At 44.6% G+C, this 20,848-nt stretch overlaps 1 protein-coding gene across 7 annotated transcripts in view; it reads left to right on the top strand.

Annotated features, from left to right (window-relative positions):
• Positions 1-20,848, top strand: part of DSCAM (DS cell adhesion molecule) — a 695,956-nt gene that overhangs the window by 584,265 nt on the left and 90,843 nt on the right. For all 7 annotated transcript variants that reach the window (XR_011534071.1, XR_011534072.1, XM_008538164.2 and 4 more), the window contains 3 exons: positions 10,521-10,761; positions 12,337-12,483; positions 18,523-18,678. Coding sequence is in view for 5 of the 7 variants with exons in the window: in XM_008538164.2 (XP_008536386.1) it covers positions 10,521-10,761; positions 12,337-12,483; positions 18,523-18,678 (544 nt within the window). In the remaining 2 variants the exon portion in view is untranslated. The remainder of the gene's footprint in view (positions 1-10,520; positions 10,762-12,336; positions 12,484-18,522; positions 18,679-20,848) is intronic.

Below are 20,848 nucleotides of genomic sequence, written 5' to 3'. Positions count from 1 at the left end.
AGCCTTGGCCCCAGGACCATAGTTTGTCAACCGCGCTTCACTGAATCAAGAGGGTACCTGGGGAAACAGCCACGTCAATTGAAATATGTCACAAACAGCTTCCTGTTAGTAACTGGCTCTTTGTGCCGAGATTTAAAGCATTGAGAAACTGTTCTTAGGTGTGAAGTTAGAGCCTTCCTTTCATTGAGCAGGTTCTTCTGAGCCTCAGATCTTCTTTGGTTCTTCTGGACAGACCCTACTTAGCAGAAGTTACAAAGACTGTCACAGCAGCAGCCCTGCATATGGTTGTGGCAGGTCATTCCTTTACAGAGCCTTCCTGTCATTGGAAATCCTGCCTTTTGCTCTTTCTTAACATATCTGGGTCAACCGTGTCCTCCCCAGATCTATGTGGCCTTTTAATGGGTCAGCCCCCCCTCTCCTTGGCCACTCTGCCATCTCTAGGAGCTCACATTACCTGAGGGGGAGCTACTCCAGGTTGGGTCCCCCCATCTGCATGGAAGGAGCCGAGCCCTTTGGGATCACCCAGCTACCACTAAATAGTTGGGACCCCAGCCTGATGCTCACTGGCTAGTACACACTCCCTCTTGGCATCCAAAACAAAACTCCTTGCCCTCTAAATCCCCATCACCTGTAGACTTAGATATGCAAACTGGACCAGTCTCCCAAAACCTCACAGCCTCCAGATAGATTCTTTCCTGGCTGGACCTTGGCTACACTCCCTTTTGGCCCAGGAAACTTCCATAGCCCCCCTCCTCATTCTCTCCCTGCTCTTTCCTTGGTCGGAACCCAGGGCACTTCCACTCTCCCTGCCACTTCCCTGTGACTGACTACACTTCTAGACACTGGGACATTGAGCCATCACCCTTCTGACCAACTCTATTCTCGGAAGTTGTCTCTGGTTTCATTGAGCTGTGGCAGCCACCTCCCCATCTTCACCAACTACCTGAGTTGGCAATGGAACCTTAAGAAGGAGTCATGACATCTAGAGACCTTGACATTAGGCGAAGGATATTCCTGGAGACGGCTTCTCGGTGCGGATATATACAAAACTAACCCTAGTCTGTGAATGTGCCATGAATTCCTTTCTTAGGTCATTGGCAGAAACCACTGGTTCAGCCTTTATGGATGATGAGAAATGCACTATGTGGCTACCAGACAGTGTGCTATGCAAAAGACAGCAAAATTCAGAAAAAAGAGGGGCCCGGCAAGAGTAGCTATTCAACAAATGTTTACTGGTTAGATGAATGAATGAATGCGTGAATGAATGAAATGGGAGCCATTTCTACAGTTTAGCAATTGAATAAATGGAGTCCTGTTTTGCAGTAGTTAATCTCAATTTCATTCCATAACATTCTAAGTACCTGTTTCTGAAATTCGACTTTGTGTTCCAAGCTGACACACCCCCTTGGCTGCCATCTCCCCCTCAGCTGCCAAGTCTCACTAGAATACAGTGACTGTTGGCTACAAGTCAAAGTTCTTGGCCTCTCAAGGTAGTGTAGTTCAAACATTCTGCCATTCATCATTATTTCTCACACCTGAATTGAATAGCTCCCTTTGTTCTAAGCATGTCTCATTCTCAGCTCATGAGTCCATTTTTTTTTTTTATTTCATAACATGTGGTCCCCTAATTCTTTCTCAACCCCTCAATGGACAATAATTTGGGGGAGGGAGCCATAGGGCCATTGCTTGTATAAGACCTATGAAATAGATAGTATATTTAGTGTAATGCAACTCTAAGGAGAGAGGCAAGAATGAAAACGTGTTTTGAGGCAATGTAAGACATCTCCTCTCCCTTGAAGTCCATTGCCCATTCATGTAGAGAGGCTGCTCTGCCATGATATCCATGGGGGCTATGGAGCCACAGCAGTGTTCCGTCCAGTAAGGCAGTTGGTCCCCCTCCAAACAAGCCACCATGTGAAGAGAGTCCCCTTGCTGCTGTGTGGCTTGAGGGACCACAGTGGTCTTGCAGTCTTATTTGCATTCAATCCTTTTGTTCTGCAAAGACACCAGGAAAATGGGTTATTGGTGACCTGAAAAATCGGAGAAGGCACAGCCATCCCTTTTTAACTGACTAGTCCATCCCAAGTGAGGCCAATTCTAAACCTTTTAATGACACCCCGATGACAACCACAGTGCTTCTCAGACTTGAGCGTACACCAGAATCCCCTGGAGGGCTTGTTAAAACGTGGATCGCCCACCCCCTTGCCACAGAGTGTTTCTCATTCAGAGGTTCTGGGTGTTTGCCTAACCTCCTCTACACTCCCGCCATCCCTCAGCCCCACAATCACCACAGATACCTCCCTGAAGGGTCACTCGGAGCTGTTCTCCATCCCTGGGCATCTCTTGTCCTCTCACCCAGGGCAGCTGTGTGTGCTGACTGCTTTCCTGTGATGTTGCCCCCTCCTCAGCAGAGGCTGGTCTTCCTTTCGGCTCAGATGAAGTGTCCCCTTCTCTGGGAATCCCTCTGCCCCCTTTTCCCTCCCATAGGACCCTGTGCAAACTTTCAGCACCACAAGCCTCCCGCTCTTTCATGGCGGAGGGACTGTAGGTCTGCCCTGCCCACAGAACCTTGTACAGAATAAGCCCCCAGTCCACGGTTGTAAAATCGAATGCACTCCTCCGCTGAACAAGTTATTGAGTAGCTGCTGTCTACGTTGGCGAACAGTGAAGGAGCTGGAGGAATTACACAAGGATGAAAAAGACAGTCCCCCACCCCTACAATAAGAGGCAAATGAGGGCCCAGCCCGGTGGCGCAGTGGTTAAGTTTGCACGTTCCACTTTGGCGGCCTGAGGTTTGCCAGTTCAGGTCCTGGGTGCGGGCATGGCACCACTTGGCAAGCCGTGCTGTGGTAGGCGTCCCACATATAAAGTGGAGGAAAATGCACAAGGATGTTAGCTCAGGGCCAGTCTTCCTCAGCAAAAAGAGGAGGATTGGCAGGAGATGTTAGCTCAGGGCTAATCTTCCTCAAAAAAAAAAAAAAAAAAGAGGGAAATGAGGACAGGTTACATTTTAAGTAAATTGGGAGGAATCTAAAAGGAAAATTTTCAATTCATTTTTCCACTGAATTACTCAACATGCCCAAGTACGGTGGTGCTCTTGGAATGCAGAATTCTGCAGTGCAGGATTTTAGCTCCCCTGGTCAGCAGGTGGATCCTGGCATTGAGCAAAGTCCATTCTTTGCCTGCAGTGGAAAGGAGGAGGGGAGTGTGCTGGAAACAGGACCTGGCTGGTGGTTTGTGGAAGAAGAGATGCCTGTTCTAATCACTCCCATCCTCCACGGTGCCAGGAGCATTTGCACATCACCCCTGTTTTTCCATCTCTTTAAAGAGCGAAGAATCTGCCACAGGCAGCTTGCAAGCTGATTTGGACGGACACGTAAAATGCAGGCACTTGCAAACCGCACAAATAAATTGACACGGTGCTGCTGTTGTCATGGAGATCAAAAGAGACAGTTTCTTAAAGGAAGTGGGGGTTGGGAGGGATTTGAAGGCTGGAGAAAGGGCAGCTGGAAGGATGAAAGAAGGCTGTTTAGGGAGACTACAGCAGAAAAAAGAAAATGCCAGGGCAGGAAAGGGGAGAGAGAGTGCCAGAGATGGCACCTAAATGGGACAAATGAAAAGAAATCAGGATCATTACTGGATCCAAAGGTAAATGGATGGAAGAGTAAAATTCAACATGGAAAATCAATTTATTTCTATGTGAGAAATATAACAGCAAATCGGTCAGGGCTTCTCTCAGAATTTTCGCACATTCAAAGGGATTTGAGAAAAGGTGGAAACAGATCCCTCACATGTCAAAGTGGTCCGTAAATCCCAACATCTTCTTGCAGGAAGGGGCGCAGATTGTTGAATTCCCCACTAGAGAGAGAAGGGAGCCCTCCTCCACTTTAGTGTTATTTCCCTTCATCTACTTTCCGAAGTATTTCTTTAATATGCATTAAGAGGACCGGTTGCCAGGTGAGACACTGCAGATCTGTGAGTCTCTCTTGAATGATCCTTACTGTAAAAACATGTAACCCACCGGTTGGCTGAACAAGTGAACAAACTCTCTGGAATCCTTGTTTTAAGCAGGAAAAAAAAAATGGATGACATTGTCCAAATAAATTGGCTCTTCAGAAGCTATTTTCCTCCCTGATGGGGCTTAGGAAATGAAGCTGGACCCCTCCGAATCCTGCCTGGATCTCCCGTCATGATGCTTGGGCTGCCATACTAAGTGATGGCATGGAAGCCAGCTCGCAGCTTGAATCCACGTGTCCAGGCTGTCGCAGTTCTCCTGAGGGTTTCTTCCGTACAGCCTGACCCAGACCTCTCTGATCAACAGCTACATCATGAGTCTGGAGTCCAGGCATCTCTTCCATCTTTATATACTTTACATTAGCCCTTTATCCAATCAGATTATAAACCTGCAACCGACGTCATTCTTACCCATCACTTTTGTTGCCCCTCATATATGCTTAAAACCATTCTCTTCATCTACAATAACATTTTCTGAGAATGTCCACTGTGCTGAAGCCCTGATTTGGACAGGAGAGTAGGCGAGATCCGAATCATGTTTGTGGGAATCCTTGCTCACTCGGAGTTTGCAATCAAGGGCTTGGTAACCAGACATTTGAACGGAACAGCAGCCACAAAAGGAGCTGGAAGTGATCAGTTCTTGCTGAGCTGATGGTGGATGGATGAGTGCCGCTGGAGACCAGAGGAAGGCGAGGACTCCTTGGGTGCAGGCAGCCAAAGGGAGCTTCCTGATGAGTTGGAAATTGAGCTGGCCGTGGAGGAGGAGGCAGGTTCTGACAGTAGAAAGGAGTAAGGAGAGCATTCTCTGATGAGGGCTCTCAGGCATGGGGAAATGTGAGAGAGCAGGTATTTTCATGCTTATTCAAACAGTCGGAGAGGATCCTAAGTCATCAAGGAACATCCAGGGGACATTAGTCTGGAAAGACTACTGCAGGGTTCAGATCTCCCAACAGGCACCACTGAGATTTGGGGATAAAGACGTGATGCCAAAGTGATTTCTTAGGAAATTTGTCTTCTCCAGTATCATGCAAACCAGATTCAAAATATGTTTTAAGATTTCTACCTGATTTCTTCTTTTTCCTTTCTTCCTACCCCACCATTAACTACATTCACTTAGCTTCGTGAAAGGAAATGATGATTTTTGACCATTTCATCAATCTTTCTTTGATGCTATTGAACAGTTAGAGAACAGTGCTCTGAAACTGTCTTCCCCACTAGGATGTCTTCTCCACACACACCAGCCAACGATCTCCCTTGATTCCAAGTAGACACCTGCTCCAAGTAGAAATGTTGAAGGCATCATCCAAAACAATTTTTAGAGTAAAGGGTATTATGTACCAACTTGTCTTTGGGTGATATGAAGCCCATTGCCAGACAGATTAGAGTGCCTTGGCTGATCCACACCCTCTGCCCTCACTGGCTTGTCTCCATACAACTCAGTAAGAGCCTCCAAGGTCACTTTCAAAAAACTTTGAAACTTACCTCACAACCCCTAACATTTCCTACACTTAATGTACAAAATTCCTGCATTTAGGGATTTTTTTAAAAAAGATTCGGAGCTGGCTCCATGGCATAGTGGGTAAGTTCAGCACATTCCAATTTAGTGGCCCAGATTTGTAGGTTTGGATCCTCCACCTGGACCTACACCACTTGTCAGCTATGCTGTGGCAGTGACCCACATATAAAGTAGAGGAATATTGGTACAGATGTTAGTTCAGTGCTGATCTTCCTCAGCAAAAAAAAAAAAGAAAGAAAAAGAAAGAGATCTGTGTTTTTAAATATGCCCTTGAGGATTTCTTTAATGTAAAAACATCTCCAAATTCGAATCTGACTATTTAGCCTACAAATTAATAATAGAACTTAAACTTTACCTGATATAGTTAGACTGTTTGCTTGCTTTTGTGCATAAAGACATAATACTTTCTTTTCATAATATTTGTTAAATTTTTCTGTGACTAAAAATGCTTTGTTTAGTATAACTTTACAAACTTAATTAACAACCTTTGCAAAAAGGAGAAAAGTTATTTGAGGCTCTGTGAATGGTGGAGACTAAACACAACTGTTAGAAAATCCTAGGTTGGAATTCCAACTCCACGCTTACCTTGAGGAGGATGTTTTAACGTCTTTGACTTTCAGTTTCTTCATCTATAAAGAATGATAATGAGACTCCTTGGAGTTGTTGTCAGGACAAATGGGATTTTATATATATTTATATGTATCTTACCTATTACACTGGTTGTAAAAAGTGAGTGTTCAACGAGTGGAGGTGGTGGTGGAGATGGTGGTAGTGATAGTGTGATTGCGGTGGCAGTGATGTTGGTTCTGGGACAGTGATGGAGATGGTGGCGGTGGTGGTGACAGTGATGGTGATGGTAATGTCAGTGATGATGGGGTGGAAGTGTTGAAGGTCATGGCAATGATGTTTTGTAGAGATGGTGGTAAAGGCGGTAGAAGCGGTGGTAGCATTAGGTAATGATAGTGGCAGTGATGTTGGTACCAATGGTGAGAATGTTGATGGGATGGTGGTAGAGATGCTATTCGTGGTGGTGGTACTAATGCAGGAGGTGGTGGTGACATTGGCAGTGATGGTGGTGGAGGTGGTGGCGGTGGTGAAGGCAGTGGTGGTGATGGTGGTAGCGGAGGTGGTGGCAGCGATAGATGGTAGTGGTTGTGGTGGGGGCATGGAGGAAGTGGTGGTGGTGCTAAGAGGTGATGATGTTGATGTTGGTGGTGGTAGTGGCGAAGATGTGATGGTACAAGTGGTGAGTTTTGGTTGGTGGCGGTCATTGTCGTGGGCCAGGGGAGCTATTGTTATAACTGAACTAGAAAGATAAGTAGCCTAGAGATGATTTCAGCACACTGCCTTTTATTACAACAACTTCATTAAGATGAAATTAACACACTGTCGCATCCACTGCCTTCCATGGACAATTCAACAGTTTTTAGCATGTTTACAGGTCGGTGCAGCCATCACCAGAATTTAACTTTAGAACATTTTCATCATGCTACAACAAAACCTCATATCCATTCTCCTGGCCCCACCACCTTTTTAGATTCTTTTAAAACCTTCTGAAGGCCGACAAGCTATGGAATTAAAAGTGCATGTTCCATTTGTAAGAAAAATCTATTCCTTCTTTCTCAGCTGCAACAATTCATTCTGCACGACAACCATAGATTGTGTTAGAATCCTGAAAGGAAAAGAGCTGAAAACACTACCACCTTCAAGTAACCCACAACCCTACTCAACATATATCTCTTCAAAACTGGAATATTAAGAAAACTGGAGGAGAGCACCCATGTTTGTTCCTTGTGATAAATACAGTCCCTTAAGTTGTCATATTGTATTGCACATCTAAAGGGAGAATAACACAAAATCCTATCTCATTCACAGGCAATTGGGACACAACCTTTTTGAAATAAGACAGTCATCCACTGGGGGGACTTGCATCCAATAAATAAACTTAAAAACACAGAAACTGTATTACAGAGCTTCCTAACACAGTATTTGTGGTTGAAAATAAATTACAACACAATAATATGGCTAACAATGGAAAAATGGTTAGATAAAATCAAACATCAATTGTGGAATATGATTTTTAAAGACTGTCAAGTAAACATGGGAATAGCATATTAAATGTGAGAAATCAGGCACCAAATTATACAGAGTATGGAGACAATCATGTGAAAAACAAAAGCAAAAACAGATTTCAACCTCACTTAGATAAAGCAAAATGTATCCAGTGTCAATAGTGACTGTGTAGATGTGGTGGCTGTGTACTTTTATCAGAAAAAAATAAAAAATAATTTTTATACAAAATATTTTGCAGAAGGACCTAATAGGCAAAATAATCATTATGTCATTCTAGAATTAACAAGACTAAAATTCAGTTCTAAGAAAAATGTAAAGAATATTCTATTTATTTTTAACAAAATATTGACACTGAACAGAACAAAATCATCTGTGTTGTCCATCATACTTAAGCGGATTAGAATGTGTTTTCCCCCATGGAGAGGGAAAAAAGGAAGATTCCTCCACTCTACCCGTGCACTCAGATCACAGGCATGATTAATCTCCCCAAACCCAAGGAACTAATGGCAGCAAGCAAGTTCCCGCACTTGTAGAAGATTTCGCTAAATTGTGTGTGGTGCATAAACATTTGCTTGTGGGCATTTGTCTGCACTGTGCACACTTCCTTCTTGAGCTGACTCCGTAGCCCCCATAGTGTCATCCTGACTTGATATCTTGGAGGGAATTAAACCCACACAGGGAACCAGTTGAAAAATTAATATATTTTTTAAATTAAAAAAAAATATGTCATTAGGGGGCCAGCCTCATGGCATAGTGGTCGAGTTTGTCTCACTCCACTTCAGCAGCCCAGCTTCGCAGGTTCAGATCCTGGGCATGGACCTACACTGCTCATCAGCCATGCTGTGGCAGCAACCCACATGTAGAGTGGAGGAGGATTGGCACAGATGTTAGCTCAGGGTTAACCCTCCTCAAGCTAAAAAAAGAGGAAGATTGGCAACAGATTTTAGCTTAAGGCTAATCTTCTTCAGCAAAAAAAAGAAAAAATATATAATATTTGGATCACTGTATTTAACATTAAAAAAACTGTGAAATAAGAGAAATATCTTTGCTTTGTTTGACTTATACTTGACTTTTTCAGGGGAATTAATTTTGTTGATACAAATGCAATTCAGTGGTTGTGGTCAAACAAATTACATGTAATCGAATTATCAACATCTAAAATCTTTAGATTCAATTTTAAAGCAAAGTGAAAAGTCATAGTTCGTCAATGCAAAAACAGGCGTGCATAGATATCTGCCTGACATGAGAAAGATCTGAGCTCTATGTCAGGGTCCACTGTGCCAACCTGACTACGGAAGTCACGGTTTCCATGAGTGTTTCGTTTATGTCTATCAGCACCATGTTTTAAATGTATGAAATCACGCTGGTTGTTGAGAAAAGCAACTGGAAGCCAAGAAAACCGTAAATGAAGGAACTTACTTTAAAAAAGAAATGTGTTTTTGCTGCTCTTGAATAGCTCAGACTAATACCTAAAGACCCGGGGCACGTAATCCCACCGGGAGGATGGCAAATTAGGCAATCCATAAATATCTGCCGGATTCATTAATGCTGCTGCCTGCTCGCTCTTTCTCCTGGCTTCTCCTTGTGTGGACTCTTCTCCTTCACATTTTGCAGGCGATCAACGACTACCCCCAGGAGGCAGCTCCACCCTGTCTGTTCTCGCTGCCATTTCTCACTGCTGTGAGTCAAGCACCCTCTGCTCCATTGCAGCTGGCTCAGTCTCTCCTTGCCCCTTTCTGCAGGCTCCGCCTCCACACCCTCAGCACCCTTTCCACAGCCCAGGCCAGTGCTCCAAGCCCACCAGGGGTGGGCCTCTTCTGACTGCTTCAGAACGCTCTCCATTTTGCCACTTTCTGGTTGCCTGCTGGCCTTCACCGTGCAGTAGCATATGCTTCCACACTGAGATTTCTCTATAGTTTCCCAAGTGTTTATTCTCTTTCTCCAGCTGGATTGTCAGCATTTTCAGAGCAGAGAAGACTTTTCAGAGCCCTGAGAGATCTAAATCTATGGTTTGTACTGAAATACGCACGTGCACACACACACATACATATGCATTCACACATGCACAGATAGACGTAATGCAAATATGCATGCACCCTTGCACACACACGTAACTGTTGACTGCTTGAAAGTCTAAAAAAACTTTATTGCTTTACCGACATCACTTTGGTGTTGTTCTTATACTTGAAAAGTATCCAACATGTCAGCCAAGATTGTTCTGCCGTGGGTTTGGCAGTCTCTATCATTGGCAGAGGGAAGCTAACTCTAGATGCAGCCTCCCCGGTTTAAATCACGGTAAAATGACTCCAAAACAACTCAGGCCTTAATGAGAGAGGTTTGCCGTCCTGTCAGCAGTGGTCTCCCCTCCATATCCAGCTTTCAACCTGGAAACACCTTTATTCTGGAATATTCCATTAGAATGTAAGCTTCACAGGGGCAGGGTCTATTTTGAATTCAATTCTGTTCCCCCGTACCTAGAACAGTCTGGCACAGCGTAGCGAGCTCAGCCGATTTTGCAGGAATACATGAAGATCAGTGGTGCTGTGTGGGGCTGCTGTACACAATCCGTCTTCTGGACCTTTGCCACCAGTTGGAGAGGTCGGCAGGGTGGCAGGGGTTCCCCTTCTGTCCCTTATGTTTGTGTGATCTGCTGAGTCAAAGGAGGGTCATTTGTGGCACCATCTGTGCCACCTCGGAGGGTTGCAGTGAGGGCTGTGTACATTAATACAGGCAAAGGAAGAGCCCTGGCCAAGGGCAAGCTCCACATATGAGTTTCAACTATGAACGTAATCGCTACTATGCCGTTATTACTATTACTCTGATGATTCGACTTTGTTTTTGTTTCCGTAAGAAGTGGGTGGGTGCGGGTTTCATACCTCAAGTATTCTTTAGTGTATTTTTTTTCTCTCCTGTTTAGGCTCCCAAGAAACATTTGCAAAATGGGATGATCCGTGGCTACCAGATAGGTTACCGCGAGTACAGCACTGGGGGCAACTTCCAATTCAACATTATCAGTATTGACACCACTGGGGACAGTGAGATTTACACGCTGGACAACCTAAATAAGTTCACCCAGTACGGCCTGGTGGTGCAGGCCTGCAACCGGGCCGGGACGGGACCTTCTTCTCAGGAAATCATCACCAGCACCCTCGAGGATGGTAGGTTCTGGGGCCCCGGGCTGGCGCCTTTCCTTCCTCACTGGTTCATTCTGGTGGCCTCTTGGGTTCCCTGCAGTGGGGCACCCTGCTGGCCTTGTAGTAACAAAGGCCAGAGGCGCTGGGCCCTTGGGGCCTGGGGTGGCTGGTGGGGACGCTGGCCCTGATTAACTCGCTGACTGCTTTGATGCCCCCCCGCCCTTGACAGATCCCAATTACAAAGCCGAAATCCCCTCCCTTTGCAGCATCTTTCCCATTCATTTCCAGCACGAGAATGGGGCTTTTCCTGAGGGAAGCGAAGGCTCTTCCTACGACTGCAGAAGTCTGCCCAGAAAGTAGAAATTGATTTTCTAAGAATTTCTCTCAAATCAATGTTAAGGAGGATTTTTTTTTTCTTTTTGTCTTTTCTTTCTTTCTTTCTTTTTTTTTTTTTTTAAGGTTGCTTTCTATTTTCAAGCATTCTGAGACCAGGGAACGAGAATGAGCAGACTTCCAGAGCAAATCTCACAGTGACCGAGTGCCCCCTAGTGGCCATGAGGAATTAATTTCCCCTTCTGTTACGTCGTAGTGAAAATGACCTAAAAGCTCCCATTTCCAATAGAGCTTGAAAAGACAGAGACCCCTGGTGTGCAGAGGCACAGTCTGCTGGGTGCGAGACAATATACGGGAGTCATTGCAGCAATAAGTCTAGGTCTTAAGGCAGCAAGCTTGCTTTGCAATCACCTTTGTGCAATTAACCACTTGATCAGAGGTTTGAGGAGGCTCGCAGTGACTTGTATGTATAATTTCTGACCATTTTTACAGGAAGAGAAGTCTTAGATAACTAGAACCCTGAAGACCGGGATTTTCATCCCATCTTCATAGTCTTTGCAAGAGTGGTTACATGTGCCACTTTTGGTTTTCACTTCGAAGCTCATTTTTCATTGATGGATGTGATTCAGTCAATATTTTGTCCCCTCTCCCAGCCACAACGTTTAAGGTTTGCATAAACTCAATGTGAAAATTATTTCAGATCTTCTTCTAACCAGCGTCTTAGTCCATTTTCTCTCTTTCCTCTGACAGAATGTTATAGTTTTGGCAGGGAGGCAGATGGGGAGGGGGCAGTGAATAAATTACAATTACATGTCTGCTTTTTAGCTCTTTTTAAGCAGCTAGGCCTCCAATTTATATGCTAGGTATTAGTAAATACCAAGGGAATTACTCTATGGAGAAAAATGTAACTTACAAGAATAATGGGAAAATAGACCAGTCAAGCAATGGTCCTTTACTCATGCCATAACAGCTGAAGTGTCCTCAATTCTTTAAGCCCAGAACAGTCTCCTTAAAAGTGCAGCAGTGAAGCTGGAAAGAGAGACTGTGGAAGCACGTTGGGACACGTGCATGAACACTATATTTTACTGAATTATCATGATATTTGCATAGGGAAATGGTACTCATTTTTTTCCTTAATTTTGGGCATGGAGTGCATTTTTTTCTTTTGCTTGCACGTTGAAATATGAAACTAATGTTGCTTACGCAGTATTGCTTTGCTAATAAAACCACCCACGGTTATCACAGATTCTAATTATTTGTTTCCAGTGCCCAGTTATCCCCCGGAAAATGTCCAAGCCATAGCAACATCACCAGAAAGCATCTCAATATCCTGGTCCACACTTTCCAAGGAAGCCTTGAATGGAATTCTGCAGGGGTTCAGAGTCATTTACTGGGCCAACCTCATGGATGGAGGTAAGAGGATTAAAGTAGGATGGAATTTGCAGATACCCCCCACACACGGGATTCAGGATATAGCACGCACCTCCTTATCAAAGGTCACTTTCCTCTTTTCCCCACATCATTCTGTTCTTATCTCTCATCTGACATTTTAACAGGTATATACAGCTGTTTAAAACATCACACACCTTCCAAAAGCAATTTGAAGTATAGGAGGGGGATGGCACTTGGGAAATCTAGGCACAGATGTGTTTTCCTAATTATGAGTATCTATGTCAAGCCTCTGCAGACAGCACCAAAACCTTGATCTCTATCTAGAAAGTTCTACGTGATGCGTATCCTAAAACGTTGACCTCTTCCTATTCCCAAATAGAACTCGGCAGGGAAACTTCTTAAATTCCTGTAGTTGGACTAGAAGGGAGAATGCTAGAACATCGTGACAGGAATATTATTACCCCAAGAGAAGCCTTTTAATCCCAAACTGTCCATTTTTGTCTCCTCCTTCTCTCTCTTTTTCTCCTTCTCTTCCCCCTCCTCCTGCTTCTCTTCCTTCCTTCTTCTTCTTGTCTCTTTGTGTTTGTTTTTTCTTTCAACTTTTAGGACACAAATTTCCCTTGTGTTTGGCCTAGGCTTTGAATGAGAGAGTACCTGTCCAGGTGGCAGTAAGACTGGGGCCAGAAGTTTCTTGGGGAGAATACATCTCAGTGTCTTTGCTTTCCGATGGTGGGTGCTGGGCCAGGCTACGCCCCACTCTGTGAGCATGACAGGTGCACACCTGCGCCACTGCCCTCAACAGAAAAGGCCTCCGTAGGTCTGTTCACAAGACCTGGGCGCCCGCAGTGCGTCCTCCCCTGCTCTCCATTCTCCAGCCTCCTCCTGCTCTCCCTGCCCCTGGGCGGCACCTCCCCTCTGGTTTGGGGCTTCTCTCAGCCTCTCTGCCGGGCTGTGGTCTCCTGGTGCACACTCACCTCTGAGTTTGGGCAAATGCAGCCACGGCTTCCAGAGCAGATCCCACCCTGCTCAGGACCACCTGGGTCTGCTCTGCCATGCAGGTCGCTGCCCCATCCAGGTAAACAAAGCACACAGGGCCTCAGAGGCTGCAGGGGTACCACTATTGGTGCCAGAATAAAGGAAAGAAGACACACTGCAAAATAAGCTTACCTTGCTAAATAAGTAGCACTGTTTGAGCCTTAGCTATTTATGTCTGTAACCAGGCTTGCTTCTCAAGGCTGAAGATCAGACTCAATTCCTCTTGATATTGAGTGTAGCACCTCCCACAGCAGCCCGCAGTGGGAGGCATTCTGTAAAGATTCGCCTGCTCCATCTCCCAGCAGACCTGTTAACTGAGCATCAGCTCTGTGCTAGGCTCATGCTGGACACTGAGGATGCAGTGTCTGCCCTGTTGGATGTTCTAGACTAGTGAGCAAGGGAGAGTCTAATGAATACAGAACCATAAGCCCGATAATGTACAGCCAACCACGTAGAGGGACACATTTATGTAGATGATTCTTTCACAATTCCACCCTCTCCCCTCCAAAGAAAAACTTTTAAAAATTCCATAGATGTAAAGTGTAGATCAATGAAAATTTGCACAATTATCTATTTCACTGACACAATACCATAGAATATTATTGCATATACTTGTCCTGGTTTCTAATCCTCATCTTGAATAAGGTGAAACTAAGCACCCTGACGTATTCACCTAAAGGCGGTGTTACACTAAAATTGTTCTTTTTTTGTTCTTGTTGGAAATATTTCCAGAATCTAGTGGTGGCTCTTCGTCCATATTTTCACAGATTACTCGTATTTGCTAATATTGCCTGTTAGCACCTTAGTTCTACGATGGATGATGTGGTTGACCTGGTTCAGTGAATGTTACACTTTCAAAGGTTTAAAAATATGAATATTCAAAAATATAAAATTGGGCCAGCCCCGTGGGTCAGCGGTTAAGTGCGCGCATTCCTCTTTGGCGGCCCCGGGTCCGCCGGTTCAGATCCTGGGTGCGGACATGGCACCGCTCAGCAAGCCATGCTGTGGCAGGCGTCCCACATATAAAGTAGAGGAAGATGGGCACAGATGTTAGCTCAGGGCCAGTCTTCCTCAGCAAAAGGAGGAGGATTGGAAGCAGATTTTAGCTCGGGGCTAATCTTCCTCAAAAAAAAAAAAGTAAAATTCTTTAAATAAAGAATACTTGGAAATGCATATAGTTTCTAAGGATACTTTTACTCACTGCATTAAGATCAAAATGAGGTGCTTAATGTCTTCTGCAGAAGTTCTGTGCTTAGTTTCCAAAAGATAATAGGAAGAAACCCTCAGAAACACAAACTCTTTCCCTACCCGTGAGAGATGACATTTATGAATTAACGGGTAATTTTGTGGAATTACTGGATGCTTTTTCACAAACTCTTCAGGTTGTGGCCCCGAGCTTCCCACAGACTTAGAACATACAGTGACTATGAAAAGAACTACACCTGCTAACCCTTGAGAAAACATCTCATACACACATACACACGCATGCGCATGCTCACACACACACACAGCGGGTGGGAGAGACAGAGATTGTTGCTATCACTGTGGTTAGCAATTGCCCCAAATACTTTCAAAAATAAGTATAAGAAAGCATTTTGTTATTGTGAACATAATCAAATAAAATGAAACTGGTTAATATCCTTAATAAGGCAGGTTAAATATACAGGTCGGTGAAATTTCTGAGTATTTCATCGTCATCAGTGAGTTGATTGATTTTTAAGACCTGACAGAAGCACTTCATCTGGGATTGCTGGGAAAATGGCGCACTAGGAAAAGTCACCATTTCCACCTGAATCTGAGCCACTTTTCATCTCTGCTTTCTTCAAGACAAAAGTGTTGGATTCTGAAGCAGAGAAACACCGGGCACCAACCAGGGTGTTTGCTGTGGTGGGAGGGGACATTTGGGGGCTTCAGAGGAGTTATTTCCACCCCTATTTTGGTTTCTTCCTTAAAACCCTTTGAGAACGAGGGAGGGGGTAATAAAGACATTAAACTATTTTATTTTAAAATATGAAGTCTTTTAAAAAAATTTTGTGTTAGAAATAGTATGATTTCTGAATTTTTTGTGTATTTATTTCATATTATTTTACACATAACTTCAACTGAACACTATTATTTAGCTTCCATATTTAAAAAAAAAATAACCCTTTCGGAGCTGTGAAAAGTAAGAGAGAGAAATCCATGTTTAAGCCATAAAAAAAGAACAAGTGCTAAACTAAATGCCAAATGAGGCGTGCTGTTCTGCCTTTGGCTTTGTTCGTCATTCTCATTCCGGTTTCCCCCATATCTGCTAATCATCAAGTCTCTGCCGGTCAGGAAAACACCGTCCACCAGAGGGCCGAGGGGCTCGTGTGGAGAGTCCATTCCGGTGCTCAAGTAGTGTTAGAAATCTCTGGGAGTTCATTTTGAAGGGGGGTTTTGACTGCAATCGTATTCGTGGTTCGTGATAAATTAGTTCCTCAAGACAACATGAACCCCAATGTGAGTCAACATCCAAATATTAATTGTAATAGGTAGAGTAATTCATGAGCAGATGTAACTCTTTTGTCATAACTGTTGCTTTCTTTAGAAAGCTCAAGGCGATCCACTTTGCCCTTCTCTCTTAACCGCTCTGTTCCTTATCACTGTGTCTTATTCAGCAACAGCTCTGCGGGATCAGCACAACTTTCTCCACATCCTGATATTACTTTCTCTGTGAGACAGAGACCCCTGGGTCCTTCTTAAAGATAGAAACACGCAGAGGCCCCAGGAGGTCGAATGATTTAGTCAAGGTCTCATCGCCAGCCTCCGGCACACAGCCCCTGTGTAACCCCTCCCATTAGTTGCAATTTTCCCTGATTGCGTGTGTGTGTGTGTATGTGTGTGTGTGTGTGTGTGGGTGGGTGTGTGAAATCTTTGGCACAATGTAGAAGTTCCTAAATCTGAAAAGATCTTGTTGAGATCTTAAACTTTTTCCATTAGCATTTGAGGTTTTTATCCTAACCCAATTGACATATATTAGTTATGTTCTGGAAAATGAAAACTATAAATGAATAGCATAACGGAAAGATACCTGATGGTCACCTTGGGTGGGCCCTTCCTTCAGAGGGGAGAATTTCTCCCCCATCTGGGGCTAACAATTGCTGACTTTGAATGCACGATGGCCACAAGTATGAGCAAACATTGCTCTCATTTTCCATGAACCATCTATGGAGCTTTCCAAATTGTATCCCCTAAAAGTCTGCAGCCTGCTGGCCTCCCCGGAAGACACCAGGCCAAAAGCTTCTTTGGGGGCTGTCCTTCTTGTCTGCTTTCTCCCCCCAGCAGAGCATCCTGCCCCCAGAACTCGCCCCTAGTCTGCTCAAGGTGGTGACAGGCCTTGGCTCATGTTCGGGTCTGGGGCTGTGTCTGTGACCCAACGTCCTTCATGTGTCCGTTTCCCTACTCTTCTCACAACCCTCACCACACAGAGGCACCCTGGCACGTGTGTGGCAAGGCTTGGCCACCCCATGCATTATTTTAAATTTAACTTTTCTCTTATATCCAGTTCAACCCTGATCCTTTTGGTGACAAAAGTAGAAATAAAAAAAAGATATTCCACAGTGATCATAATCACAAAATAGGTGACCATTAATCTCTGAATGTCTGTTCAATATGCTAGAAGAATAAGAGAAAAGAAAGACAGAGAGCAGGAAGAGGAAACCAAGCTGGCAGAGAGTCCACGTAATCTGGCCAACATGACAGCTCCACAGAGTAACCACAGCAGAGCGGCTGAGAACGTGGCCTGTGGACATGAGGCCACGGACTGTGGCTCCACAGCCCATGCTCTCGGCCACTAGGCTAGGCTCCATGACCTTGGGCAAGATATTGACCCCCTCTCTGCCTCGGTTTCCTAGCCTATAAAATGAATGGATGTTGGAAATAACAGGATTGCTGTGCTGGTTAAAAGAGTTAACGTGCACCCAGAACAGTGCTGGCACCTAAGTAAGTGTGCCCGGCATGTCAGTTATCTTTACTAATGCCAGAGACAGCAGGAGAAGCTGACAAGCAGCCCTATTGCTTTCTAAATGAGTGCAAAGGTGGCCTTCACTATGGCCAGCCACCCGAGGAAGAATCGCTCCTGGACCTCCGCCTCCCACCCAGTTCTCTTAGTGACCGGGCACTCCGGGCACGCAGCTGGTACCAAACGTTCCCCAAAGGGCCCCTTGCCCTAGCGGTGAGCAGTTCTTCAGTCCGCTCTCTCCTGCTCTGGTGCCTCTGTAGGTAGCTTCTTTCAAACTCCAGAACATCCGTGGATGTATTCAACACGTCCTTATAAGTTTTCAACACGTCCTTATAAGTTTTCTCAAATTGCCGCGTAGAGTATGCCTAAGACGGGTGAGCATAACGTTCCATCTTTGAATATTATTAGCTGATCCCACTCCAGAAAACGAAGCTTTTTTATCCAACGCCAAGTTTCTGACACGTCAGCGTGTCACTTCAGCAAGGATGCTAGGAGAGTTCACGCCAGGTGAAGGAGGAGTTCACTAAGCCACCTCATCTCAGCTCAAACATTTCAGAAGTTAGATACTTAAAAATGCATGTATGTTAAAGTAGAGGGGGTTTTTGAACAAAAAAAACAAAACCCGACTTACAGAAGCTTCTTGTTGATCAGTTAGCAATATGTCTACAGAGTGAGCGATCTGTGGTCCTAAGCTTCCTGCGGTCCAGGCACGAGGGACGTGCTTGATCAGCCACTGCTGGAGGACTCTGCCGGGGTGGCAGCCCCCGTGCTGGTGGTGGCTTTATAACTCTTAACTTGGAGTGAATTGCTCTGATTTTTCAGACCATGTTCCGCCCGGTGTCCTGTGGCAGTTTGGTGTGAATGATCTTGTCCAACTCTCTGTGTACTGTCAGTGTCACACGAAGGTTGCGCACAGCCCCCTTGAGTAATTTCAGGGTGCGACAGACAGATACGCGTGGCCCGTGCTGGCCAGCAAGCAACAGTGCAGGGGAAGGCGCACACCCATGGCCACAGTAACCAGATTGTGTTTTCTTGTCCTCCAGAGCTGGGCGAGATTAAAAATGTCACCACCACGCAGCCTTCCCTGGAGCTGGACGGGCTGGAGAAATATACCAACTACAGCATCCAGGTGTTGGCCTTCACCCGTGCCGGAGATGGCGTCAGAAGTGAGCAGATCTTTACCAGGACCAAAGAGGATGGTGAGAAATGGGGCGGGTGTGGATGGCACGCTCAGTTCCTGTCTGAAACACATGGGACATGTGAGGCTGCCAAGTGGCAGCGTTCCCGGGCTGAAGTTATTGTTGGGAAGGCCAGTCAGGGAGCTTGCCATTAATTTGTCAGCCTTGACTTTGCTCTTTGTAAACCTTTTGCTGCCCTCCCAAAATATCCCAGTGCAATTCAGACCGTCAACTCCCTGTCACCTATGTTTGATTTATCCATTGACTCTCTCTTCCCCTATAATTTTTCTTCTTTCTTTTTTTTTTTTTTTCGTTTTTTGGCCAAGTGTTATTTTAAACAAAAATGCCTTGTATCCCAGAGCTGCAATACTTGCCTGTTTTTGTATCCTGTTAGAAAGATTTTAGTGACTCTTTAGCTATTAGTGTAAGCTTTGATTGTTTCCATCCTTCCGCTTGACAATTATGTAACAGTCTGCGTCATATTGTTCTGTGCCAGCTTTAGAATCTCTTTAGAATAAGCCCTTAAATTGACAGAATCATGTTAATTTTTTTTAATTTCTTGGAAGAATTCATTATGTTTTAGTAAAATTTTAATTCATGGAGCATTTTGGTTCGGACCATTAATTCTTGCCGTTCCATGCAATTTGGACTTGGTTATGTGACTATTTCCCAAACCTACGAAAACTACATGGCAAATAATTTTTTGTCTTGTTTTAAGGGAAACTCTGAGGGGCCATATCCAAACCTGTTTGAAGAACAGTGTAAGTTCTAACAAATATTACAGCAATAGTAGAAAAAGCAGTCTCCACCTTAACAAAGGAAGAAACAACTGAGGTCAAATTGGTACCCCTGTAGAACCCTGCAAATCAGAGCATAGAATTCTACCAGAGATGGGGCTGAGATGAGACACCAGAATACCCAAGTTCTGTGCTGATTTTGGCTTCGTAGTTTATTCTTCTTGCCAGGGCTCTGTTTCCCAGGAAGCTGGGCAGGGTGGGAGTGGGAAAGCTGTGAGCCATTGCTCGTGACCTCTCATGTATTGCAGGTTTGATGTCTATGCAAACTCCTTCACTACACAGAATATCAAACATTCTGTGGTTCCACCCCGTATCTGTCCTGCAGAAGCAAAGCTAGGAACTCATTCCCAGAGGCCTAATAGACTTTTCTCTTCAGCCTTTCTATTCGCTAACTACATTTCCCTGACATTCACCACATGCCATCTTCCACCTCACTCTTTGCTCTCACCTCAGCAAACCAGGCCCTGCTCCCCGAAGCAATCCAGTCCATCCACCTTCACAGGTTATTTTCACTGTCTCTCTAGCCCCTCTTGCATCACAGGGCCTGCACACCGATTCATCCTCTTAGAATTAGTCATTCTAGAACATTCTAATTCTTCCCAGGCATGTGCAAGTGTCAGCCAATTCTGTTCAAAGAAATTGAGTTATTTAGGGAAATCTAAGGTCAAAATGCAGTGCCGTTAGGAAGTCACACGTTAACAGAGAGATCTACAAAGCTATGTCCTGAGGGAAGATGGCCATAATTTAATTTTTAAAAATGTAATAGACAAAGAGCCTTGTCTCGATGCTGGCTCTGTCACCTGCTGCCCTTGGAACTTTGGGCACCTTATCTAACCTCCTCTAAACTGAACTCACCTACAAAATTGACAGAATGATCAGACTGCACCAGAATTAAGATATAAAAAGTCAAGTGATGTGTGCAAACACCTAGCTTGACACAAAGTGGGAAGTTTCTTGACACTAGACATTTGATTATTTGATCTCCACTCCTTCAGAGCGGGGGTGGAACATTCTTTTGCATTGCTAAGCAATAACACAAATGTCACTGGAATTATTACTTAAAGAGCAAATTGATCAGCGACATAAATTTTGACACCTGCATTTTTCAGAAGAATGTACAGAAATCCAATAAGAAGGAAAGGTTGTCTACAGCTCCTTATTGACAGGCAATTTTGGATCAATTTTTAATTAATCCTCCAGTTTTAGAAATCATAGAGTTCTGTCTCAAAACTTGACCCTAAGACCCAAAGTCTAATTTTTCAATCAGTTGTTCTCTGCTTTCCTATCTGGTGCTGACAGTATGAGGAGATGTGATTGATTGTGGAAGGTCCTGCCTTGGGTCCACCACTTACCCCAGAGAGGAGCTGAAGAATTCCACTTGTGCTGTCTGTGGG

This window comes from Equus przewalskii, chromosome 27, assembly GCF_037783145.1.
Source record: "Equus przewalskii isolate Varuska chromosome 27, EquPr2, whole genome shotgun sequence".
NCBI lineage: Eukaryota > Metazoa > Chordata > Mammalia > Perissodactyla > Equidae > Equus > Equus przewalskii.
The sequence above is the reverse complement of the archived record's forward strand: the minus strand, read 5'-3'. Positions and strand labels throughout refer to the sequence as shown.